Consider the following 27790-nt stretch of genomic DNA (forward strand, 5'->3'; position numbering starts at 1 on the left):
CCGCAGGGGTCGATTCTCTCGCCTCTCCTGTTCAACATCTATATGAAGCCGCTGGGTGAGATCATCAGTGGTTTTGCGGTGAGGTACCAACTGTACGCTGATGATACGCAGCTGTACTTTTCCATCCCAGGCCACCCCAACGAAGCTGTCGAAGTACTGTCCCGATGTCTGGAAACCGTACAGGTCTGGATGGGGAGAAACAGGCTCAAGCTCAATCCCTCCAAGACGGAGTGCCTGTGGATGCTGGCACCCTGGTACAGTCAGCTGCAGCCGCGGCTGACTGTTGGGGGCGAGTCATTGGCCCTGATGGAGAGGGTGCGCAACTTGGGCATTCTCCTGGATGGGCAGTTGTCTTTTGAAGATCACTTGACGACCGTCTCCAGGAGAGCTTTTTATCAGGTCCGCCTGATTCGCCAGTTGCGCCCCTTGACCGGGATGCCCTATGCACGGTCACTCATGCTCTTGTTACCTCTCGCTTGGATTACTGCAATTCTCTCTACATGGGGCTCCCCTTGAAGAGCACCAGGAGGCTCCAACTGGTCCAGAATGCTGCTGCGCGTGTGATAGAGGGAGCTGCTCGTGGCTTCCATATAACACCAATCCTGCGCAGACTGCACTGGCTGCCTGTGGTCTTCCGGGTGCACTTCAAGGTGTTGGTTACCACCTTTAAAGCGCTCCATGGCTTAGGACCGGGTTACTTATGGGACCGCCTACTGCCACCGTTTGCCTCCCACCAACCCATGCGCTCTCACAGAGAGGGACTCCTTAGGGTGCCGTCAGCCAAGCAATGTTGGCTGGCAGCCCACAGGGGAAGGGCCTTCTCTGTGGGGGCCCCTACCCTATGGAACAAGCTTCCCCCTGGACTTCGCCAACTTCCGGACCTTCGGACCTTTCGCCGCGAGCTTAAGACCTATTTATTTATCTGTGCGGGACTGGCATAGAATTTTAGTTGTTTTTAGGGTTTTAAATTTTAAATTAGGTTTTGAGATTTTAAAAGTATTTTTAGATTGGGCTAATTTAAATAAGTTTTTTAATTAATATTTTATTCTACTGTATGTATTTGATTGTTGTTTTTATTTTGCCTGTTCACCGCCCTGAGTCCTTCAGGAGAAGGGCGGTATAAAAATTAAATAATAATAATAATAATAATAATAATAATAATTATTATTATTATTATTATTATTATTATTATTATTATTATTATTATTATTATTAAATTGAAATTTGATATAATCTGTTTACAAGAAGTACATATCAAAAAGCAACATGAACAGTTATTGGTAGAGCCAAAGTTAGGGAAAATATTTACTTCATTGCCACAATGCAAGAAGAGAGAGTAGCTCTATATATTAGAGATACAATTCCAGTGGAGCAAATCTATACAGATGAAGATGGCAAAATTTTGAAGGTGGAAATAACAGATAATAACAGGAAAATACTTTTAGTAGCAAAATACACTCCAAATGACAATCAAGAAGATTTTTATAGAAAGTTACATATGAAAATAATTGACTTGGACTATGATAATATTTGCATGATGGGAGACTTCAATGGTATAGTAGATGAGAAATTAGATTACAATACGCAGAAGACAATGAAACAAAGTAGAAAGACTCTTCCGAAATCTTTTTTTTTAAATGATAGAGGAAATAAATTTAAAAGATTCATGGAGAGAAAGAAATAGACAATATACTTTTTATTCAAATAGACATTTATCATAGACATGAATAGACATGATATGGATGACAATGGAATTGACTTCTAATATAGGAGAAATTGATATAGAAGCTAATACCTGGGCAGATCATAACCCAATAACGATGACATGGAAAGGACAAAGGAGAAGATCTAGATGGACCCTAAATAATACAGTATTAAAAGAAAAGGAATTTGTACAGAAAATGGAGAAAGAATTGGCTTTCTTTTTTAAAGAAAATAGAAAAGAGGACACATCAATACAAAATCTTTGGGACACAATGAAGGCCTATGGTAGAGGTCTGATAATAGACTATACAAGGAAAAGAAATATTAAGAAAAGACAAGCTTATAAAACATTAGAGGATGATTATAAGAAACTCGAGAAAGAATTATATAAATTTCCACAAAAAAAGGATATTAAAATAAAAATGGACACAACTGAATGTAAAATAGGATTAATAGAAAAGAGGATTTAGTGCAAAAAAATCAGAAGTGCTAAACAGAACTATTTTGAAGATGCTAATAAACCAGGCAGATGGTTAGCGTACAAATTGAAAAAAGAGAGAGAATCAAGGAACATAACACAACTAGTGGACGACCAAGGACAAATTAAATATGGGAATGAAGAGAAGAAAAAAATTATACAAGATTATTATAGAAAATTGTATGAGCAAGAGAATACAGAGGACGAAAGTGTTAAACAATATTTGCAAAAAGCGAATTTACCCCAGATTCCTAAAGATACTGAAATGATGTTAGAAGGAAATATAACGATAATGGAATTAACTGAAGCACTTAAAAAACAAAAGAATGGAAAGGCACCAGGCCCAGATGGACTACCAATGGAATATTACAAGACACTACAGGAGTTGTTGAGTCTCCCACTGTTAGAAGTCATGAATGAAGTTATGTTAAAGATGAAACAAATTAGAGATAATATGAGCATAATTTTAAACACGTTGGAATATTATGAGATACATTCAGAAAAACAAATGGTGATGTTGTTTTTAGACGCTCAAAAAGCTTTTAATAATGTGAACTGGCAATTTATGATAGAGCAACTGCAGATAATGGAATCTGGGGAGAGATTTATAAACACCATAAAAACAATCTATGAGAGACAATCAGCTAAGATAATAATGAATGGAGAAGTGTTAGAAAATGTTAAAATAACAAAGGGTACAAGATAAGGATGTTCTTTATCGCCATTGTTATTTATCTTGACTTTAGAAGTTCTAAGTAGAAATATTAGACAAAATGAAGAGAGAAAAGGGATGAAAATTAAAAAAAGAGTATAAATTGAAAGCCTTTGCTGATGATTTAGTATTCATTTTGGAAGAACCTCGAACAGGCCCCAAATTATTAGAACAAATAGAGAGCTATGGAAAGATCTCTGGCCTAAAAATAAATAAAGAGAAAACGAAAATATTGGTGAAAAACATTACAGAAAAACAAAAGAGAGAGATAAAAGAGAAATTAGATATACAAGTTGTGAAAAAAGTTAAATACTTAGGAATATACCTAACGTCAAGATGTGTAATGATAAAAGAGGATAACTACTACAAACTGAAGGATCAAATTGAGAAAGATTTAGAGAAATGGAAAACCTTACAACTGTCATTTACGGGAAGGATTGCAGCAATATTACCGAGACTACTATTTTTATTTCAGACAGTACTAATAAAAATTGAAAAGACTTACCGGATTTTTCGGAGTATAAGATGCATCAGAATATAAGACGCACCTTAATTTTGGGAAAGGAAAACAAGAAAAAAAGAATTCTGCCTTTACCTACCAGGATCAGGATCAGCGGCATCCTCACTTCCATTCAGATTTTGATAATGGGTAGCACGGATCTTTTTATCAGTATAAAACAAATTCTATCACTCTATTTAACTGGAGTGGGTAGGGTGTGGTGGGGGATAATTTTCATGAGGGCAGAAGAAGGACTTGGCACCAAAGGCTCTACTCTCTAGACGCCCTCTCTTCCTAACTAGCACTTCAGTCCTCCTGGACGCTGCCATCTTGTAAACACAGTGCCCAGCTTCCCAGCAAGCCCCCTGCACCTTTGCTGCCTTGGTCGGACCCTGATTCCGGAATTAGCCTGCAGAAGCGCGGAGGTCGAGACTTGCTTGGCGAAGCAGGTACTGTGCAGGGGGCAAAAGGCAAGGTGCTGCCACTCAAAAACACTGTTGCCGCGATCTCCGCTGCCTGGAGATCTCCGCTGCCTACCCAGTTCCAAAAATGGGGTGTGCAGAGGCAAAGAAAGAGCATTGCATTTTTGGGCAGTTCCAGCCAGCAGAGATCACGGCAACAGTTTTTGGGTGGCAGCACCTTGCCTCACACCTCCTGCGCAGCACCTAGCAAGCCACCAGTTCCTTGAAGATGCAAGACCATTTTCATGAGGACGCGCAGCTCTGCGAATTGCATCGGGGAGGAGAACGCGATGCATGGAGGCGATGCTCATGCGAAGTGGGCGCTTCTGCATGAGAGGTATAAGGCTAGGTGGCTTGCCGCCCGGTCTGCCCCTTCTCCAGATGACCCAGGCTGAGACCAGTCGGCTTCTGCTCCTGGCCTGAGAGGCAGATCTGGTCAGTAGGAAAGAGAAAGTGAGACCGCAGAAAAGGAGGAGGAGGGTGCGCGGCTTCACAGATTGCTTCAGGCAATCGGGGAGAAAAAAGAGCATTGCCTCTATGCATTGCATTTTTCTGCATTTTCCTCCTCAATTCCCTGAAGCAATTTGCAGAGCCGCATGCTCTCCTCCTCCTCCTTTTCCGCAGTCTCACTTTCTCTTTCCTCCTGGCCAGATCTGCCTCCTGGGCCAGGAGCAGAAGCCGACTGCCCTTAGCCTGGGTCATCTGGAGAAGGGGCAGGCCGGGCAGTGAGCCACCTAGCCTTACACCTCTCGCGCAGAAGTTCCCACTTCGCATGAACATCACCTCCATGCATCGCATTTTCCTCCCTGATGCAATTCACAGGGCCGTGCGTCCTCATGAAAAAGCAGCAGCGGGAGTTTTTGGCCGGTTCTAAGCAGCATCCTAACCATTTCAGGCGCCTATCTCCCAGCATGCGGAGACAGAAAATGTCCCGCTGTTGGGCTCGCCAGCTCCAATGGTTGCAGCTCCGTGCCCCCCATCTCCCCCAGGTATGGTGAGCCCCGAATTGGGACTTGACAGCATGCTTTTCACTCCAAGCAGCCGGGACTTAAAAACGCATGGCTGGGGTGGAGGAGCAGTCCTTCTTAACAAGCTCAAAACTGAGTTGCAAGTCTGGCTTCCCCGCACAAGAGTTGGAAGTCCGGTACTCTGGCACACTCATCTCTGTTTCCTTCTATAACCGGCTTTGAAAAAAACCTGCCCTCACAATCACATGTCTGCAGCCAGAGCTGGGCTTGCAGCTCTCGTGCGGGGAACTCAGGCTTGCAGCAACAGTTTTGAGCTTGTTAAGAAGGATCGCTCCTCAACCCCAGCCATGTGTTTTCCAGTCCAGGCTGCTTTGAGTGAAAAGCATGCAACATGCTGGCGCTCCTGGGATTCCCTGTCTCTGCAGCATCAGTCATGTGACTGAGTGGGCGTGGCCAATGACATCACTCACAGCAAGGTGCCACCCACCTTGCCATGAGTGAAGTCAGGTTGACCACGCCCACCCAGTCACATGAACACCTAGCCACACCCACCTAGCCATGCCCACAGAACCGGTTGTTAAATTATTTGCATCTCACCACTGGCTAAAACATATGATGAATGGTTGCTAGAACTGGGTATGTCTAGACTAATGAAGAGAAGGACTAGGAGTGATATGATTGCAGTCTTCCAGTATTTGAGGGGCTGTCACAGAGAAGAGGTGGGTCAATCTATTTTCCAAAGCACCTGAGGGCAAGATTAAAAGTAATAAATGGAAATTTATCAAGGAGACATCCAACATATAACCAAGGAGAAATTTCTTGACAATAAGAACAATTAATCCATGGAATATCTTATCTCTAGAAGTTGTAGGTGCTCTTTTATTAGAGGTTTTGAAGAATAAATTGGATGGCTGTTTGTCCGGAATGATATAGGCTCTCCTGATTGAGCAGGGGTTTGGTCTAGAAGACCTCCAAGGTCCCTTTCAATTCTGCTATTTATGTATTCTGAATCAAAACTCTGGTTTAGAGTATGCAAAATTGTATTATCTTCAAGATCTAGCAAGAGAATGATATCATAAGTGTTCAGTATTTTATAGGAAAAATATAACATTATAGATGCAAGATTTTGGATAATTATTACTTAATTAAAATCTATTTAATATTTAGAATTTGTAGAGAGTATCTAGAGATGTTTGAAAATCATGGTGCTCACAGGCATCATATTACTAATATTTGGAGAGTGCTTTAGATTGAGTGGCTGACCTAGATATTACCCTTGTACACTTAGTGGTCAGCTAGTGGTTGTCCCATTAGATAATATCTTGTCCCTTATGTTTTTAACATCTACATGAAACAGCTGGCAGACATAATTTAGGGATTGAAAGTGCTACTACTGTCCAGCATTCTAACTCCAAGGAAGTAGTAAATACTGTTTAGCAATGCATAATCTTGATAATAGGCTGGAAAAGGAAGAAGAGTCTAAAGTTAAATCCAGACAAGATGCTGGATTTGTTGCTTGTTGTGGCCCGCCAGCAGCCAGCAGAGCTGCCAACAAATTTGGACAGTGAGGAGGTTGGGGAGGAATGTGGGCCAGTCCTGGGGAAGGCTTGGACAAGGGCTCTGTGTCGGAGGCAGAGACATGTTGCCTCTGAAGCCTCCAGAATCTGACATCAGTGAGGTAGCAGAACAGTGTGAGCCTGTTCCCAATGTGCACATGTGCAGAGCTGCCAGAAAGCAAGAGCAATTAAGGAAAAAAAGGGCGACTCAGGAGTAAGGCTTGGAGATGATTGGCCCCTCCCATAAGACATAAAGGAGGAGCAAAGGGACATAAAGCCTTTGCAGGAAGCAATTAGTTCATATAGTCAATCCAAGCTCTGAGAAGTCCATTTGACTCTGTGTTCCATTTGGCCTTGCAAAACTAATTGACAATTAGGTCTGTGGCACTGTTTCAAGGAAGATAAAGGTGAGTGGTTATCAACATTCCCCGAAAAACTGTGTCAACTCGAGCAGACATCTGTTGGAATCTTCACAAACTGTTTGTGAAGCATTATCGGCTGTGAATGACCATAATTCACAGCCAGCTCAATAAAAGGTTTTTGGGGACTAAGATTGTGATTTATTCTTTCTCAGGAAGCCTAGGTCAGAACAGTACTGTTGGGAAAGAGAAATTTGTACTCAGGGAAGGAGATGAAACCTGTCCTGTATATAGTTGGTTCCCCCACGAAGAGCAGGTTCGCACACAGCAACCAATCAATTAACCTTTTCTCCAAGGTAATGGTGGCCAAGCATTGCTGTAGATTGTGGAAAGATATTAGTTTAAGGTACACATTACAGCAGCTTAAAATTAAATTTTTCATGCTAGAACAAATCTGTGGCTTGCAGGGGAAGATCTGTGTTGTCTGGGTACAATTAAGTTGTGATAAAGGACCTTAGATGAGAATGTCAGAAAGAATTACTAAAAGGCTGATGGTTAAGGACGGAGATGAAAGTGGGAGTCACTGTGGTTTATATCATTGAGCTCATTGTTTATTTTTCCCTGGATTACTTGTTCTGAGTTCATAAATAAATATATGTTTATTCATTTAATTTCTTGTGCTTTTCAGTCTTAGTGCATTCTAAAGTAAACATTTCCCATCCCCTGTGTTGGCTAAGAAGGTTTCCAATGAAATAAACAAACAAAATAACGTGGTTACTGTATAATTCAGTAGGCAAGGGAAGCAGTACTGGAGGCAGTCAATTGAGGGACTTAACCAGTATTATCTAGTGATTCTGTCCTTGTAGGAAGCTCATGTTCTTGAAGATTCCCTCCTTGTATTTCTGTTCCCAAAACTATGAAGGTTCCTCCATGAACTGGCTACATTTCTGCCTAGAAGCATGACTGGTTTGCAGCATGCCCTCTCTTTCATGTACATGTATATAAAACTGATTTAACAAACTTCCAGTACATCTGAACTTTTTTCTTTCGGATCAATTCATCTGCAGGACTATATTCCCATTCTAGAAGCTCTTAGTGGTTCTAGAAACTCGTAGTGGTTCTGCACTTGAGAGATTAGAGAGATTAGAGAGGAAAGAGAGAGTAAGCAGGCACACAATGGGGAATACACTGGGTTGTTTCCATACTGCACTTGTAGCTTCTGGTCTTAGTGAATTCCTTTCTATATGTATTCCCATAAAAATGCACAATAGGAAAAATTGCCTGCATTTATTAATTTTTTAATAATCAAGTTTAAAAATGTGTCATTTTCCAAGGTAAAGGTATTTGTCTTCAGATTCAATGCTATTTTACCAGAGCCAAGCCATGTATTGTTCAGAAAATCCCCTGACTGATTTTTTTTAAATCAGTTTTTGGATTTTGGGAATCACTGTATAATTCAGGAGTGGGCAAATGTTTTACCTCTTAAATTTTTTTATATTACTTGTTTGGGTAATACAGGACTATTATGGACAAGGTGATGTCTATCATTTACGGAGCAGTTCTAGGATTGTTCAACCCATGTTCCTCTTTTCAAGAGGATATCATGAACTATAAATACATTAAAACTATCATAGACTTAGTACACCATTTTCTTTGTTTCCCATAAAAAATGAGTTTGTTCCTGGATTTTCATGGTAAGACCATGGAGGCTAGAGGTTGCAACAAGGGGGGAGAAGGATGAATGATTCCAATGCTCTGGCATTTTGATAAACTTGTGTCTGAATGGTACAGTCCACTCTAGACCATGGAAGTTGGGGCTTTTTCATAAAGTGAGTAGTGGGCTCAATATGGCTCAATATCTATGTCACACTGGTGTTTGTAGACAATTGGCCACTGCTGAATGGGTTGGTTGCTTTCTCTCAACATGGGTATTCTTCAGTTTTTCAAGTTTAGGAACGTAACCATGTTTACTACCATAGACAGATTAACGGTTGGAGTATCCTTTGCATATGATTTAAGGGCCAAGCTGTACTGTATGCAGTGAAGCAGTCATTACATTGTCCTTATACAGGTCTCTCTTGTTTGTGTGTAAAATGGAGGTAGATATTAAAGTTTCACATTAAAAGAAGTGAGGGAGACACGATTGGAATACCACCTCCTCCAAAATAAAAATTATCATTGCAACTTACCTCATTTGCTCAGAGTTTAGGAGAAATTGTTTAGCCTCCCAACAGAAAGGCAGGGAGTTGTGACCTCCCGTGGGTCTTCGGCTTCCTTTGCACTCCAACTACATGTTGGAGATGCCCAAGTTGTGCATCTGTCCTCAGAGTAACTCTTCTACCTAGTGTTTCTTTCTTTGACAATCAGGACTCAGAAGAAGACTCAGGAGGCCATCCTGTGGTTGAGAAGAAGCTCCTTACCTGAAAAAAATAAATTCTAGTAATAAATAATAAAATAATAAAATCAATACTCAAGTGCTATAGCAACATGTCTGACACGACCTATGGCAGAAACCTGCTGCTCACTAACTAAACACTGTGGATCTGGATGAGGGCTTCTCAAAAAATAAAATCCCCATGCAAAAGGACTGGAGAACATGGTTGAAATTTAAATGAAAAATGTCTTCTAGGAATTATTCATTACCTTAGGTATCTAAGTGATAGAAGTATGGGGAATGAGGGATTAAGAGTTTGATCAATTTAAAGATAATTGTGTCAAATTCTCTTAGGCTGTCACATTCTCTTTCTCTCTCTCTCGTTAGGCCCTTGAATTTGGAAAAAAACCCATTTTAAAATATTAATTAGATGCAACAAAAGATTGTTGAGAAGATGGAAACATATTGATAGCTTCGTTATCAAGAAGGGATAGTTAAGGTATAACTTGGGAGTAAGTCCTGCTGAACTCAATGTAGTCATGTGCAGAACTATCTGGCATACAATTTAAATAATGGAAGAAATTTTAATTAAACTTAATTCTATTGTCAAGTACAACAGCCTTCTAGTTTTTTCAGGCCATGGAATCTGTTAGCTAGAAAAAAATCCCTGCATAAGGAGCAACACACTCATGATAGAAAACCGGCAATAAAATGAAAAGTAATTGTTTATTGTAAATGCAAAACTAAAATTTCCAGTGTACATGAAGTAGTACTTGAATTTCAATTTTTGAGAGGTTCATGTTTTAGCCAAACAAATCAATAACTATGATGTGATTGTTTTTCCTTGGATAAAAGTTCAGTATTAAGAACTACTGATATTACTTGTAAGCAGAGATCGTTTTCTATATTTGGCTTATCTCTGTACTGGTTTTGTTGCTGCACCTAACAAGAAGATTCTTACAACGGCACATGGTTGCAAATAGCATCAGATATTTCTATGCTTAACTGATAATTTCAGGATAGTCTTTAGAAATTCTACCCAGAAATTCATTACATTCTCCATGTGAAAATGTTAATAGTTTTAATTTCTCAAACTTGGGTCAGCAGCAATGGCATTTGTTTTCTTTTTTTCTTTTCTTCTGTATTGTTTGCATTTATATCAATTTGTAGCCAAAGATCCATATCTAGAAAAAGATCCACAATGCATCAATATTTATCAGGCCTTGAGGGAAAAAAACAGAATAAAAATAGTATGAGTGACAGGGGTTTGTACAGAGGTTGTAGTACAGGGGTTGGTGGCCTGGATTTTTTCCAAGGTGAATGCTTTGCTGAAGCTATTAAGCACTTACCTTCCCCTTGCCTGCCTGGATTTGCAAATATGACTCTTACGTTTACTCTAGAAGTCTCACACCAAAGACATTTGAGATTCAGCTCAGTGCTTTATAGCTGAACAATGCAATCTTTTTTTTTAAATTAATTCCTACTCTTATAAAGGCACTTAGTCCTGTGTAGCTCGGGACATGTGCCTGCATACAAACAAATATGGTCCGCAGTTTGGACAATTAAAAGGGAAGGAGAACTCACTATTATTTTTCTTGTCCTGGTAAGCAAGTTACATAGGTTGGACTGACTTTGGGGTAGGCAGGGAGTTTAATTTTATGTGTCTATGGTGAGAGAAAGACAGCCCCCTGCCATCTGTCTAGAGCCTTTGCCAATGTTGCTGATGAGAAATTGTGATGATGTTTTAGCTAATGAGAAGAGAAGAACACATCAAGGAAAAAATGGATGGCTGAATGAATGTCAAAGACCATGTTTGTAGTCTTCCCTCCTTAATCTTCCACAGAACCCACTCAGCCCAGTTTATGCTTGAAAATACATTAATACGCAGGTCTTATTAGAGATAATTGTTTGGCAGCATTTCTTTTTCTAAAATGATCAGAATTTTCTATGGTTGGTAGAATGAGGCAGAAACGATGGGCCCCTTTGCACACTGTAAAAAGTAAATATTTCAGACTTAATTAAAGTTTAATAAAACAAGATTTTACAAATGAATATTTTATTAGATCAAGGATTTCTAGTGTCAAGCCCTGATATCTGGATGGAATTGATAGTGGAATTGTCTTGGAGATGGCTAATGGATTAGTCAGACCCCCACCTCCTCCCCCCACACACTTTGTTCCCTTCCTTTCCATTATGGTTAATTGAATTTTATCCAGATTTTTAACTGCATGGTAATTATCTATTGTATTAGCATTTTAATGTTTAAATGGTATTATAATTGTTTGACTGAAAGCTGCCTAGGGTCGCCTTGGTAAAATGTGTGGCATAGAATCCTAAGCAAACAAACAAGCAAACCGATAGCTACTAAATACAACTTCTCAAAATACAACTAAAATGCATGGCTATAAATAATAAAAAGTCATTAAGATGAAAAAAATTAATAATTTCTGGAGATATTACTTACTCCAAGTGGTAACACTGGCACCGATGTTCATTTGCCAAAAAGGTTGTTGACAATAATTTTCCTGAATTAATGTCATCACTACAGGGACTGCTGGGACAAAATATCTGTTTAAAAGTACTGTTCTAATAAAAGACTGTTTCCAAATCTGAAAGTATTTCCCCAGGACTAGAGTGCACATTTTCAAGCGAAAGACAGAATTGATCATTTTTACTAATGGAGCTTTTGACTAGAGAAGCAAGAGGCTCCAAAACATAGCAGAAAGCTATATTATAACAATTTTGATTTTAAAAAAAGAACAGCTCTTCAAGGACTTTAATGCTTCAATAAATTATATTTTATTGCATATGGCTATTAAGGATAGCAGCCAAGATCATTAAAGACTAAAGACTAAATTTTTAGTTCCATGTTTTCTCTTCCCCAGCAGCATCACTGATTATTTCTATATACATAGTGTGCATTGGAAGACACAGCAAAATAAATTAAGTGTTTTGCCTTAGCACAATGCCAAGAAATATATTTACTATATCAATGTCCAGAAACAATTATATTTCTAAAAAGAAAACAATGCTTATAACTGTTAATGTTACATAGCAAAAAATATTTAAAATTTAAGGTAAAATCAGGCAGAATGTACAAAGACCCAATATACATAGCAAAGTGTTAGCAAATTTAACGTTTATACATTTTGGTTTCATATTGTAAACTAGATTAAGAATGTAACTATTTGCATATGCCTTTGTGAAATGTAAAGTATTGACAATGTCAGTATATATTCAAGCTTGTTTATTTTAGAAACTAACTAAATTGACTATTATGGTATCAGGAACTGACTTTTCCCCCAAAGTCATTCAGATGCAGTGCTCCTTTACTTGAGGACATGATATCTAGCTATCTTTGTTAACTGACATTTCCCCACAACTTAATGCTTTCAAGATTTTTGGATCACAATTTCTATAACCTAAGCCAGCATGGGCATTAATCAGGAATATTAGAAATTGCAGACAAAAATTTCTGCAGAAATGTGGGCTACTTATTATTTTGATTTGATAATTCCATTCTTCAACATATACTCTCCTCCCATTCCCTCAAAAAAACTTTGAGTGAATAGAGATTACATTCAGATGCATCATTCTATAGAGCCCTCTGTCCCAATGCTCAGCATGAAAGCAGGAGAATTTTGATTATCCTGAGCAATAGTTCAGTAAAGACAGAAAGTACTGCTACTGGTAACATTGTGTTCATTGTTTAAACACAGACAATGTTCAAGGAAAAACTTATGTTTGCTCTTAGTAATGATAACAATACATTTTAAAAAAATCTCTTCAATCAAAAATGGATCAGAAGCAACACGCGGAGGACCATCAAAGCTCTGAAGATATGTAAAAATAGCAGCCATGACACTGTTATTTTCAAAATACTGAATACTTACGTTCTTACGAATTATCTTTAGGAGATCGATAGAAAATTTTGCCCTCACCTCACCCCAAATATTATGCTTTTTTTAAAATGGAAATTGTTATTTCTTGTTGAAGAAAAATATTCAGCTTCACTGAATAATATGTAGAATTTTGTACAAAAGTTTGCCATCTTTTTGACATGTATTATCCTTCGTTTCTAAATTTTAGTTGCAAGAAAACAAACTAATACCAAGAATAGCTGATAAACATAAGCATACAAATAGGATAAAAGATCTCTGAAGTCTGCAGAACTTTAAAGAAACTATCAAACAAATGTGTCAGAGGTATAGAGTGAAATCCCAATACAATTTAATGGTACCAAGTTTTGCTGCTTCCGTAGCAGATCTTATATTTTACCAGAAATATAGTGATAAAAATCTAATCTCTCAAGTTTCATCTTGGCTTTAAGTTTTTCAGGTCCTATCTTTGCATGTAAATAAACGAAGCAGCCAGACAGTAACAGGGTTCTTGATAGATTCGGTAAGGCTGACAACTGTACTATGCCACTGAGAGAAAGGAAATGTCAGCCATCCTAAACCACAATACAAATCCAGTTTGACTTTTAACTGAGGTAGTGCTGTAGAGGTTTGAAAATATGCTAGTAAACACCAAATTTTACTGCTGTAGCATGTGCAAGCAGAACCTCTCAACATGCTGAAGAGTTAAGTACAGTTCATTGGTACTGAAAAGGCAATGATCACAATCCATCAGCTGAGGTCCAAAGTCCTAAAAGATATCACGCTGAGCACAATTTATGCAAACAGCGGCATAGTGTTGCAAAAGATCCTGATAAATGAGACAGGTTGCTTCTTCTCCAATAATAATGAAGAAATGTTCTGAAAGCTACATGAAGTAGGGAGAAAATGGATCTTATAGCAGCTTAAATCTAAAATGATGACAGTTCTACCAAGTATAAGGGTGAAACTGGTTTCTTCATTCTGGAAAGGGGAAAAAACAAGTCAGTAAGTTCTAATCAAAAGTAATCAAATGCACAGACTATCCTTATGTACTAATTTACTGGTTTTTTTTCAATTACTGATTAATGTAGGCATGCCTACCCTCCTCATAGCTGATTCCTAAGTTCTAAGGAACCTTCTTAGGAATTCAGAGCTGCTCCAGAAATATTAGCTGCTCCAGAAGATGCTGCATGTCTAACATTAACTTAACATTAAACCGCTAAGTTTCCCTTCAATAGGATCACTGCCACAATTCTCCTAGAACCAGGAAGCGGAGATCAGAAGAAAAACTATCCACTTCCTCTACTAAAGCTAGAATAAACATAAGTAAGCAATAATTTCAGGCAACACAAAAGACTATTCTCTGAATTATCTGATTTTTTTTTCTACATGCTATTTGGGAAAGAGAAAGTGTAGATTTATGGTGGCCTTTTCCTCTCTTTCATAGCTTTCTTCTTGTTTTACTTAGTACAGTATTTTATTATAGGTTCAAAGGCCAATTTGACAAAGAAAAGACATATGATAAATGTCCAAGAGATATAAAACAAAGCAAAACCGGGGACTCAAGCTCATATATTTTAGAAACACTATTATGATATTCAGGGACTAGATAGATATCATCCATTTCCACAATTTGTAACAAAATTATGAGTATTGAGACACCAATATGATGCATATTGGTGCTCTATAATGCATTAGGAATAATTTAGAAAATATACTTGGAATGTGTAGGAAGAAAGTTGCATCTTTCAGCAACTCTTTAAAACAGCTGTATAATTTCTCAGCTGTCATCAAAGCATCGTTCAGCTCTAATGATCAACCTATCAAAGAGTCAGCAGGAGAGGGAGATTTCCCCCCTTTCCCCATATAACTAGCTGAGTTACTGCCATAGAATGGAATTGGCTCAAATTCTGATTTAGCTATAGTTTTGCCTCTGGTTTGGAGATGAAAGTGTTCTGTAACATTCTCTTTGATGTCTCCAACCTGACATAAAGTCACTTATGAGTATTTTCAGGCTCTGGCCATTTAAGAATCTATTTTACCATTGTATTATTTTGATTTCTGGCACTTTGCAATGTCAGTAATCCAGTTACCTGTGTACTGTATGTATATTGTCACAATCCATAGACAAACTAGGCATAAATGACCATTATATAGTTCTTCCATTTTCAATGCAACATTTTTTATTAGTTACAGATTTTGTGTTAGACAAAACATAACTGCTAATTTCTGTGAGATACACCAAACTTACAATTCCTTGTATTGATTACTTAAGTTACTCTGTTAAATGATAGTATTTTCCTTATGTTTTCCTTATTATTTGGGATGGGTATAATTTTAAAGTTAACATCAATAGATAAAACTGAAAGTGTATTTTGTATTCACTATTCCAGGTTTCCATAACAAACAATTCAAATTTATAGACCTGTTATTGTGTGGCTTTGTTTGAAACTTGTAACAAAAATGCATACCACTGCACATAATGTAATATTCCATAATAGTTGGAATAATAATAAACTGCATAATAAACTGCACTGAATTTATCAAAGTATCAGGAATTACATGAACTTCACATTTGGGAAGGAACCAAAATAATTATCATATAACTCTTGGCTAATAAACGTACATTCAATTCACAGCAGTGGATGCTTGAGGCCCATTTTTTGTCAACATCTGAATCTATTGGGTTTGTCTTTTTTTTAAGGGCCAAGGAAGAAGACTTTTGAGCAATCCTTATTAAGTTTTTTTGATATACATTTTTGGGGTTTGTTTTATATCTCTTGTATTATATATGTTGTACATATTGACCATTCATAGTACCTGATATGTTCCTTTTTCTCTCTCTTTTTTTTTAGTAAAATAAATAAAAATAGTGCTACCATTCCATAACAGGTTAAAGCAATAAGAATTCCACAGTGGGAGAAAACATACAAGAGAGAGAATAAAAGCATGACTTGTTTAAGATCTCTATAGCAAAATAAAAAGATACATGGGCAAAAATGTCAATAGCACAATTTTATTTATGTTTACTCTGAACCTAGCCAGCTTGGCTCATCTCAAAAATCAAAGCAGAATAAGATCTGGTCCATTAAGATTAGGGTATCTAAACTGCAAAAATCTGGTCTTCTAATTCAGCAGCAAAGAATACAAGTCCCTTATCTCTGAACTCCCTCAAATACTTGTCTGATGTTTGGTATGATATGGTAGTCCTAGATTAGTATTTGGGTAAGAGTTATCCTGAGGATATTGCAGATGCAGCAGATTAGATTGAAAAAGTTGAAAAAAAATCCTGGGAGAAAGAAGTGGCAAATGAGTTATATGCTGCCAAGAAAACTTCATGGTCATATTTATGAAATCACCAGGAATCCAACTCCACTGTAAGGAGAATTTACCTACTTATTCTGAACAACATCCTTTTTCAGTAGGAATTAATCAGCTGGAGCATCAACATGTTACTGGACTAAGAAATAACAATGCACTAACTGAGACTCACATATTTAAATTTGGAATACTTTCATATAATCTTAAACTAGCATCTCCACAACAATTTAGCAAAATATTTTAAATAAATAGGCAAAGCATTTTGATTTTGTACTTTCTTTGGCTCTAATGATTCTTTCAAAAATTCAGTTATTGAAAGGGAAGTAGGAGTATATTTGCAAACTCACCTTTCACTAAAGATGTTTTTTTCAGATGCTGGGCCAGAACACTTATACTGGCATAAGTACTGTTGATATTTCCATTGAGAGGATACCTGTCTTTGTGCTCGACTGGGTCTCCAACTGCAAGATCACTTCCATCCAATGCATCAACAGCAATGTAGTTGAGGCCATTCTGGAAGCCAGCTGAGGTTTCACGGCACATGGGGCTGCTGTTCTGTTCCTCTCCCCCCAAACTTTCATTTTTCCTGAGGGACACATTTTCTACAGAGGCCGAATTCTGCCGCTTAGGATGGTGTGCAAAGGAAGGAGAAACAGGAGTCACTGTGGTAGTAGATAAGAAAGTTTCTGAGCTGTGCCTTCGACGCCCCTGAGGATCAGCACGAATGACTTTGGCTCCATGATTGGGATCAAAAGGAGGACTAGCAAAGACAAAAGCCTCCACCTCAGGAAGGGTAAGTTGTTTCAGTCCAGGGCCAGTCACACAAACACTTTCTGGCTGTGGTGGTGCGGTGGCAGGGTTAAAAATCATCTCTGCATAGTCACCAGCTTCAGAAGTCGGACTGGAAAGGCAAGCCATCTGCATTCCAACCTTTAAATAATGCTTGTCTAGCTTCCCAGGGTTAGGACAAGATCCTGGCATAAGTATTTCTTCCAAGGGCCCTAGAGAGATGGCATTTGTCTGTGGACCATCGAAGTTGAGGTTCATATAACTGGAAATTCTTGAGCCATTATGCCCACCTAAGCCAGGGTTAAGCAGAGAAGATAAGCCTTTACAGGTTGGCGCCAGTGAGTAGCCAATATCAACATAATCTCCACTGGAACTCTGAGGTTCCTTTAGAAGAGGCTGTTCATTCATGATGGATATCAAAAGCCCCAGAGAAGGGTGACTGGGCTGGGTATTGCCTGTCTTTTGGCTGAAAGAGGTCTCAGTCTGATTGTGTTGCATGGATAAATGCATTGCAGTGTTGTTGCATGGAGCAAGAAAGAATTTTCCTTTGGGAGTGTAATTCTGTCTGCCTATTGGAGAGTTCATAAGCACGTACTGGTCACTGTCCTTTCTCTCCCCATGGGAATCTGACTGCTGGTGGCATGCATGCAATAGGCTACCCAAGTAACCAGCCTGGTTTCCAACCCTCAGGGCACTGAAATGATCAGTAGAGAGCATAGGTGAGTCTGAAGCAGAAGGTCCTTGCAAAGGGGGCAGAAGCAAAGGGGACATACTGATGTAGTCATCGCTGGCCAATCTTTCTTCTGGACTCTCTCCAGGCAGCCTAGTTCTGGTACTCCACATATGCATGTAACCACAATCATCTGGAGAACTCTCCCTGTTGATTTTATAGGAATAAGACTGTGCAGACTGCTGTGGGGCTGACACACCAGTGGGGTGCATAGACATATAGCCATCAGAATCAGCCTGCAATGACACAACAGATGATATGCTGGGACTCATGGGCATATAGCCATCCTCCTTAGGCACACTGCAACCTAAGTGTGACCTATCACTGCTGATGCCACTACACCCAATGTCCACATCACAATAATCCTCAGGATAAGGAGTATAGGTTGTCTTTGGTGAATATCCCGCTCTTGAAAAGGTGGCTTGCATGAGTGTGTACTCATCGAGGGAGGCAGAGGAAACTGGAGGAGGCAAGGAGCCTTGGTGTGCTGGTGTTGTCAAAGAGTAAGTGCGCTTCCTGGGAACCTTGTCCTCTCCACAAAGATATGGCTGGTGGCGAAGGGGTTCCCGCTCCATAGCAATGTAACCATCCAACTGCCAGCCAGGAGGAGTCTCAGGTGTGTTGCTATGGTGGCTTGTTGCTGAAGAAGATGAGAAAGGCAGTAGGTCTCCAGCTGGACTGGAGCCTAATTCCTCAAAAGTCATGAAGCCAGCTAGGTCACTGGGGGAACCAGAACCAGAAGCACTGCAACTAGATAAGCGCTGAGAGGCCAAACTTGGCTCGGTGGTCAACTTTGGTCCCAGGGAGGAAGAATGCCCTAAAGCTAGGGAGCCACCAGAGTGGATCGCTGCTTGCCCTCCTAGTGGGCTAAGGGCCCCTCTGATTCCAAGGCTATGTGGGATTTGCCCTGTTTCGGGGCTCAAGGGGCTGCCAGACAGCGAATCAACCCTAATTCCATCACTCTCGCTGGCCGTCCGCACCCGGCTGCCATGGCTGCTGCTGCTACTGCTGCTGCTGCTGCTGCTGCTGCTCCCTGCTACAGTCAAGATGTCAGTGCGCGATCGGCGGAGGAGGCCAGTCTGGCTGGGGGGCAGAGGCGCCAGCGGGTGATGGGCGTGATGGCGACGGCTGGGAACTGAGATGGGCCGGCTACACATAGACGATAATCCCACCCCGCCGCCGCCCGCATTCACGGCGACTGTGGTGGCGCCTCCGGACGAGGAGGACGAAGACTGGCTCTTGCTCCGCGGACGGAACTCTACGAGCTCCCGCAGCGCCTTCATGGCCTCCAGGATGGTCTCGTGGATGTTCTGCGCCACCACCGAGTCGTCGGCTTGCATCCAGAGCTCGCCGGGCCCTGTCGAGGCCGAGCGCCCGAGCTCCATGAAGAAAAAGCTGTCCGAGTGCCCGCATCGGCGGATGTTCATAAGCTGCAGCGTCACGCAAGGCCGATCGCAGTTGAGCCGCACCAGTCCGACTGTGCGCGCCGCCAGGCACAGGCGGTGCACGCCCGTGAGGTTGCGGCTCTGGCCAAGTCCCTTCGGCTTCAGCGTCACCTGCCACACCTCGCGGTAGGCGGTGGACGCAGACGGCCTGCAGCCCAGTTGCCCGTAGCTGAAGTCCTCACAGGAGGCCAAGTGGGACGGATGCCGAGGAGAGCCCTGTGCCGCGGCCTGGCTCTCGTGGAGCAGCTCCGTGATCGCTTGGTACCAGGCTTCCTGCTCTGGCTCGCTTTCAGCCGCCAAGGCGAAGTACTCGTCGCGCGTGTAGAGGGCGATGAGGTGCTTGTGCTTGGCGTCGGCTCGCTTGTGGATATTGAGGCAGGCGTCGAGGGCAATGGTCCGCTTGGGAGCCGTGGACTTACTCCGCCACTTCTTCTCACTCTCGTAGTACTCCAGTCGGGCGGGCTGCTGCGGCGACGCCTCCTCCCCCGCTGTCGCCCCGCCACCGGGGGCGCGAAGCACGAAGAAACGTTTGTGGCCATGCTTCTGCTTGCGAAGGTAGCCGCACTTGCGCACGCCCGGCGGTGGCTGCTGCTCCTGCTGCTGCTGCTGCTGCTGCTCCCTGCTACAGTCAAGATGTCAGTGCGCGATCGGCGGAGGAGGCCAGTCTGGCTGGGGGGCAGAGGCGCCAGCGGGTGATGGGCGTGATGGCGACGGCTGGGAACTGAGATGGGCCGGCTACACATAGACGATAATCCCACCCCGCCGCCGCCCGCATTCACGGCGACTGTGGTGGCGCCTCCGGACGAGGAGGACGAAGACTGGCTCTTGCTCCGCGGACGGAACTCTACGAGCTCCCGCAGCGCCTTCATGGCCTCCAGGATGGTCTCGTGGATGTTCTGCGCCACCACCGAGTCGTCGGCTTGCATCCAGAGCTCGCCGGGCCCTGTCGAGGCCGAGCGCCCGAGCTCCATGAAGAAAAAGCTGTCCGAGTGCCCGCATCGGCGGATGTTCATAAGCTGCAGCGTCACGCAAGGCCGATCGCAGTTGAGCCGCACCAGTCCGACTGTGCGCGCCGCCAGGCACAGGCGGTGCACGCCCGTGAGGTTGCGGCTCTGGCCAAGTCCCTTCGGCTTCAGCGTCACCTGCCACACCTCGCGGTAGGCGGCGGACGCAGACGGCCTGCAGCCCAGTTGCCCGTAGCTGAAGTCCTCACAGGAGGCCAAGTGGGACGGATGCCGAGGAGAGCCCTGTGCCGCGGCCTGGCTCTCATGGAGCAGCTCCGTGATCGCTTGGTACCAGGCTTCCTGCTCTGGCTCGCTTTCAGCCGCCAAGGCGAAGTACTCGTCGCGCGTGTAGAGGGCGATGAGGTGCTTGTGCTTGGCGTCGGCTCGCTTGTGGATATTGAGGCAGGCGTCGAGGGCAATGGTCCGCTTGGGAGCCGTGGACTTACTCCGCCACTTCTTCTCACTCTCGTAGTACTCCAGTCGGGCGGGCTGCTGCGGCGACGCCTCCTCCCCCGCTGTCGCCCCGCCACCGGGGGCGCGAAGCACGAAGAAACGTTTGTGGCCATGCTTCTGCTTGCGAAGGTAGCCGCACTTGCGCACGCCCGGCGGTGGCTGCTGCTCCTGTTGTTGCTGCTGGTTGTTGTTGTTGTTGTTGTTGTTGAGATTGGGGCCAGCCGAGGAACTGCTGGGCGATTCCGGTACGGGGGAGGTCGCCATCCCCCAGGATGGGACGGTATTCCAAGGAGGGCGAGCCCCGAGTTTCCGCGGCGCGCGGCACCTGTCCCTAGTATCTTCTGGGTCTGCTCTTACCGTCAGCTCGCGCTCCTTCGCCTCTGTCCGCCCGAGGCTACTGCGCAAGCTCCGTCAGTTTCAGCACCACGGACGCAGCGAGTTACTTCTCGCACTTTGCTCGTCCCCGCGAAGAGCAAAACAACACGTGAACTGCCGGTTACCCAGCAGTTACCCAGACGCTCACGCACACGGAGGGATGGGGTTGCGGGGAAATGCCGCCTCTGGCCTTTCATCCCACCGCGCTCCACATTGGGTGCCATACCGGGTAAAAGGCAGCTTGCTCCACCAATAGCGTGGAAGACAGAAGCTTCCTCCTCCAGGCCTCTAGGGTATTATTGGATTGGAGGCTGGCGTCCTATCTGTCCCTCCTGGTTTTTTCCACACCTGTCTCTGCAACAGTATTTCCGTGCAAAGCACCTCCTGCGCAATAAACTGCGATTTCTGTCCTCGGGAAACTGCCTTGATGGTGCTAGCTTCAAGGGCGCGCCGCTGGATTATTTATTTTACGGTTTTAGACACAGCTGCACGCGCACGCGCATACATACTAGAATTCATCGTGAATTACAGCATCACGTGAAAGCTCTTCTAAGGACTGGAATATTACGGGGCAAGCCATAATATGGGGGAAAGAGAAGAGCAACTGGACATTTTCTGCTCTTATGATGAGGAGGTGGATTCAATAGGTTTGAAAGGATTAAGGTAGGAGAAAACAGAAATTGAAAAAGGAAATAGGCATCGTCTATAGGCATCTTCTATAGGCATTGAAACTTGTCACTTACTTCAACTGTTCCTCCTGGGACTTGTTTCCAGATGCCTGGAATTATCTGATTGCTGTCTTCTGAACTTATTCAAAAGTCAGTGTCATTCTGAACACATGGCATCAACAACTGGTTGCAAAAATTTCAGAATTCCCCCCCCCTTTTTATATATATATTTTTTTATTTTTAACAAAAAAACACATACAAATCATTTTTGAACAGGATATCAGTCAGGTACATAGTTAAATATAACTCAAATTTCACCTCCCATTGTATTGTATCCAATGTATTTCCTTCTCTCTATTAAAGTTTTTATTCTTTGCACATATCTGTCATAAAATCTGCTCCATCCCCCATCCTGAAATCAATACTATATCAAGTCTGTTTCCCATTCCCCCCTTTTTTGCCCTTCCCTCCTTCATTGCAAATATAACAATTACCCCTAGTTATGTCAAAACAATTGTTATTTCATAATCCAATACCCAGATAAAGAACATAATAGTAAAGTAATGAAAACAAAATAAGATCTTAAAAGAAGAAAAATTCTCTCTTACATTCCATTCCAATTTCAATCTCAAAAAGATTAACATCACCAATAGGAATTTCCATATTATCCATTCTCAAAGAAGAGAAAAAAAATGAAATAAAAAGGAGCAAAAATTTCTTATTTCTCAAAAAGTTCCATACTTATATTCACATATTTCATTAGAAGATTTATCGGAAATTATTTCAATTTCATTACCTGTGCTTAAAAGTTCCATAATTCCTTAACTCAAATTCTTTAACATTCCTTTCCCTTTCTTCTCACTGCTTTTATAATTTTTTTAAAAGATCTTTAATACAGGTTTTAATTTTATTTTCAATCTCATACATTTTATATTCTTCACTATAATTGCTACATCCTTCTCTTAGTTTAGCTATCAGAAATTCCTACTTATTCTTTGATGTTTTTAAATCAGCGGTCAGCCATCTGGTTACAGGGTCCTATCTTAAAGCTGTCTTGCACTCGCATAGACATATCCATCTTTCTTGGAACTGTTTGGAAATCACTAAGACGTTTCTATCTTGTATTTCTTCTTCTGCCTCGATATTACTCTTTAATCAACAATTGCAGATCACAAAAAACAAAGTATCCATTATATTTCAATCTTGCTTAGGTATCAGTTAGATCTCTTATTGTTCTTAGGTGTTTAAATGTTAAAGGTCAACTTTAATCCTGCAGTTGCATTGACATACCCATCTTTCTTGAAACTGTCCTGAGATTACAAAGACAGTTCCTTCTTGTATTTCTTCCTCTGCCTTTAGATGTCACTCTTTGGTTTACAGTTACAGTCTGCAAGTAAAAAAGTCTCCATTTTGGTTCTGTAGAAACCACACCTTTTCTTTGTTTCCATTTGTTTCCTTTTTCCAATTTTTGTCCTGTTTTAAAAATTTCTTTATATTCCTTTAAGTCCAAATTTACTGAGAGTTGAGAGACTTGAAATATTCCATTAAAGTCAATTTAAAATTTTCTTAGTGTCCTTTCTCTTTTTTCCCTTTTTTTCTCCCTCTTCTTTTCTTTTTCATCTTGCATATACTTTAAACAGTTGATAAAAACTTCCAGTATTCTCAAACAATCATATAAGTGAAAACGTATTCTCTTTTATTTAATTAGGGCTCTAGACATCAATTCCAAGCCCCCTTTTTCAGAATTTATGTATCTTTTAACTTATTTCTTTCCGTTTTCACTTTCCATTAAATTTAGCCGCTATTTTAGTATTTCTTCTAAGCTTATATTTTCATCTTCGTGAGCTGGTGTCAACTCACCCGACTTCAATATTCTGTTCAGAAATTGTGCTTTATCCTCCTGTCCGTTCTTGTGGCCGTCCCGACTTTGGAGCAGCTGATGGCGGCTGCAGTTCCTCCCTGCTGGGTCGGGGGGGGGGGGAAAGCCAGATCTGCAGGGAGTTTGCAGCCTCCCTGTTCACTCTGGCAGCTCCCCCATTCTTTGCTGCCTCTGCGGGGCAGCTATGGTCCAAAACGGACCCCATATCGGGGGGGGGGGATATCAGCGCTCACCCTGGAGCTGTCGGGGTGTGCGACCGTCTCGTCGCAACGCTGGCCATGCCTCCGAATCCCTTCCCCCTTTTTAATATGGTGGTTGAATTGCATTGCTGGTTTATGGTTATTAAACTTATTATTATTACAAAGCAAGAATTATTTCATCCTGGGAAAAATCATTAACAACAAGAAAAAGCACACACAAAGACACATGTGTGTGTGTGTGTGTGTGTGTGTGTGTGTGTGTGGTGTGATGTGTACATATCTTCAATAGATACATATATATTTGTGCCTGCTAGTCAGCATTGACTTCTGTTGAGTCCCCTGGTTTTCTTGTTAGGATTTTTGAAAGTGGTTTGCCATTGTCTCCTTTCTGGGGCTGAGAGAGAGAGAGTGATTGGCTTATAGTAAACAAGCTGGCTTCATGCTTAAGGCAGGAGTCCTGGTTTCTAGCCTGGTGCCTTAACCAGTATACCAAACTGGCTCTATTAAAATATAACAACAGAAAATTGCCAAGGAGAGTATTGGGCTGCTATATGACAGAACATTAAAAATATGCTAGGTAGTGCATACACAATTAATAAAGTATTTGCTTTCATCTTTGTTGGGGAGGGTATTTAATCTAGGCTTATGCTTAAAATAGTTTTTTTCAGGAAGAGAATCAAAGTAACTGAAAAACATTAGTCATATAATATGAAGTTATATGCCTACTGCCAAATTAAAAATAAGGAAATCCTGAGATCAGGATTTTGGGATCGGATATTTGCCTGAGAATTGTTAAATAATTATTTTTCAAAGCTAGCATTTATTCTCAAAATCTGTAAAGTGTGCAATTTTTTTAAAAAAGAAGCCAGAGAAAATACAAAACTATACACTTGTTAGCTTAATGTCCTTTCTGTATAAAATGCTACAAGATATTTAAAATAAAAACATTCAAATATACAGAATAATGGGATTTACTAAAAAGGACTAAAGTAAGTTTTGTGTCACTTAAAGTTCAAGACTTTTATGGAGATGTCAGCATTGAATCCTTGAGATACTAGATGGCAAACTTGCCAGTTTTGAATACTGGGAGTAGTTCTTTTCAATTTGCTTATAAGAGATCCAAAATTAGGATCCAAAATAAGATGCCAAGTTCAGTGATGTTCTCAAAAAGGGACTGTTGAAGAGCTCCAAAAAGATCCATTCAGATTGGTTGAAAGGACAAAAAAAGGAGGAAAAAACAAACTGTAAGCAAGTATTAGATTTACCCCCCCCCAATCCAAACTTCACTGATACATTAATAGAATGTGAGATGAAAAAAGGGATCAAGAAAGGGATTTTGAGATAATCACAAATCAATGAAAAGTTGAACCTAGTGAGTGGTTGCTGTAAAGTAAGGCAAATTCTATATTTGGACCTTTGGAAGTGGAACTGAAAATAAAACAGGACTGCCTTATATAAATCGAGAGCGAGACCACGCTTGGCATACTATCTAAAGTTCTGGTTACCAGATATTGAATCATTTAAACAATGTAAAAAAAGCACCCCCCTCCTCAGGATTAAGTGGTAAAAGTAGTTGCCCCTTCAGAAAATCATGATTTGAGGTCTATATTATAATGTATGGTATGAACAGTGTGGTGGCCTAGAAGTGAAGATGCCATTTGGAAGGTTAAGAGTCCAATCTTAGGTAGCATCAGATGTTTCTCTCTTAGGGTGCAAAGAAAAAATATCTGCTGCAAACTCCACATAGGCATCAGAAAGGGCATCCAGCTGCATTGAGTTGCCCTGTCTCTACCCTGATTTTTTCCCCCAAGTTTTTTATTTTTTATTTTTTTTTATAAAAATGTCAAATCAATGCATGAACATTTCAGTATAAACAAAACTGATCAGATTAAACATTATTATTACATTCAATCAACTTATAAAATTTCCATAACAATACACATGTATATTAGATTACAGTCTATCATTATTCAATTATTCCAGCTATTTCTCATTATTACTTTCATTTTATCAAATAAAAATGTAATACATTAATATTTCCTTTATTTCTATCTTTTACTCTAGCTTTTAATCGTATCACCCTATATTAAAAAACTTTTTCTTTCTTTCCTGTATAACGTCTAATCATGTCACCTACCTACAAAAAGAGAAAAAGAATAGAGAGGGAGAGATAAGGAAAAACAATTCAAAACAGCAACCAAGAACAGGAATCATCCATTCATCATCTCTTGCCTGCTTTATACTTTAATTGCTATACTTTAAAAAAAGAGGGGTAGAAGGAAAAGCAAGTCAAAGCAACAAGAAAGAAAGAAAAAAATCATCTACCAATCGTCTCTTGCCTGTTTTGATACTTTAATTGCTATGCTTTTTTTTTACTTGTCTCCCCCATTCCTCTCTTAAGTCTCCATCTATATCTATTTCTTGGATTTCTCCATCTATATCTATTTCTTCCTCCCACCTCTACCCTCTTCCACAGCCTATTTTCTAAAATTTTTACTGAGGCCCCTGCTTCTGTTTCAAACATATCTTCCAACCAGGGGTGAAATGCTCCCAGTTCGCACTGGCTCCCCCGATTAGGTAGCGATGGCAGCTGCTGGTTCGGAGGACCGGTAGCAAAAATCCCTGGCCCCGCCCCCTGCCTCTGCTGAGCCGCACCATCAGCAGAGGTTTTTTTTTTTACTTTTAAAAGTTTTTCTTCAGCCGAAACATGCCTTTAAAAGTAAAAAAAAAAAAAAAACCTCTGATGATCACGGAGCTGAACAGAGATCAAAACCCTTTAAAAGCCTTTTTAAAAAAACCCTCTTCAGCCGAAGGGCGAAAAAAAGAAAAGAAAAAAACCCCAGGATTTAAAAGCCTCCTCTGGCGATCCCAGAGGAGTTTCCTGATCCTCACAGGCTTTTAAACTCACTTTTTAATAGTCCCCACTTACAAGAGCCCCCACCCATGCCCAGCCAATTCCCCCTCCTCACTTACCTATAATTACTGCTCCTTTCCGGCTGCAACTGCATGCTTTCTTCAGCTACTGAAGAAAAAAAAAAGCTTGCTTTGACTTCCTGCTTTGCTAGCTGAGGAACTCTGGGATTTGAAGTCCACAATAAAATAAAATAAAATAAAATAAAATAAAATAAAATAAAATATTTGTGCAGCTTTCTGAGATTTGGTATGTTTCTGAAGTCTTTCACTCTAACTACACAAACACACAAAATCTCAGAAAGCTGTATGTGGCATTTTGTGTGTGTGTGTGTGTGTGTGTGTGTGTGTGTGTATGTGTATGTGAGGTGTGTGTGTGTAAAGTGTGAAAGTTGGTTTTTGAGCTTTTTGTGGCTGTGCACTTCTTAGGAGTCTGTTTATTTATAATCTGTTGTTTATTCTCCTACAGCTTTCATTTCCTGTTAGGTAATTTCCCTCCCCCCCCAAAATGTCCCAAAATGCTTAGGTGCCACTTTAACACTCAATTCTGGGCAAATTGTTCTGGTTATTTCTTGGGATTCAATTTAAGGCAAAAGAAAAATGCTCCTATTGGGACATCCATAGTGCTATGATAGTCTCCCACTTTAAACATTTCCAGGTACTCTGGATGATTTTTATGTGTGATATCTACTTGCAGAAACACTTTGAAATTTGGTGGCAAGTTTATTTGACTTCGTTTGGCAACTTGCTTTGCACATATATTGTATTTTAGCTCATTTTACTGTATTTTTCCTTGGTTTTTATGCTTTATAAATTTAGATATGAAATATTATAAAAATCATTTAAGAATATTAATTGAATTTGAAAAATTAGAATCAAAGTAGTTTGATTGCGGAAGTACCAGAGGAAACATTACAGTCTGGAGAGTATCCAAGCGTATGTACTGCTGTCTCTGAGTGAAATAAAAATAACATTTTAACATTTAAGACTGAACATGAATAAAACATGATGGATGAGTCTGCTATCA

General features: G+C 40.9%; 3 protein-coding genes across 3 annotated transcripts in view; all 3 read right to left on the reverse strand.

Moving 5' to 3' along the window:
* Nucleotides 1-21716, reverse strand: part of LOC131199178 (importin subunit alpha-1-like) — a 79598-nt gene extending 57882 nt beyond the window's left edge. Inside the window, exons 1-3 of the mRNA XM_058184657.1 lie at nt 21089-21716; nt 11576-11662; nt 8927-9157 (exon numbers count right to left, since the gene is read on the reverse strand). The gene's annotated coding sequence lies outside the window, so the exon portion shown is untranslated. The remainder of the gene's footprint in view (nt 1-8926; nt 9158-11575; nt 11663-21088) is intronic.
* IRS2 (insulin receptor substrate 2) lies at nt 9173-19868 on the reverse strand (the record flags this gene model as incomplete). The annotated part of the gene is made up of 2 exons (XM_058182674.1): nt 9173-13970; nt 16658-19868. Coding segments are annotated over 2 exons (3216 nt in total), but the record flags the coding sequence as incomplete, so codon positions are not given.
* LOC131198234 (insulin receptor substrate 2-like) lies at nt 19871-21095 on the reverse strand (the record flags this gene model as incomplete). The annotated part of the gene is made up of 1 exon (XM_058182756.1): nt 19871-21095. A coding segment is annotated over exon 1 (1125 nt), but the record flags the coding sequence as incomplete, so codon positions are not given.
* Nucleotides 21717-27790: the final 6074 nt, after the last annotated feature.

Source organism: Ahaetulla prasina, chromosome 1 (genome assembly GCF_028640845.1).
Source record: "Ahaetulla prasina isolate Xishuangbanna chromosome 1, ASM2864084v1, whole genome shotgun sequence".
NCBI classification, from domain to species: Eukaryota; Metazoa; Chordata; class Lepidosauria; order Squamata; family Colubridae; genus Ahaetulla; species Ahaetulla prasina.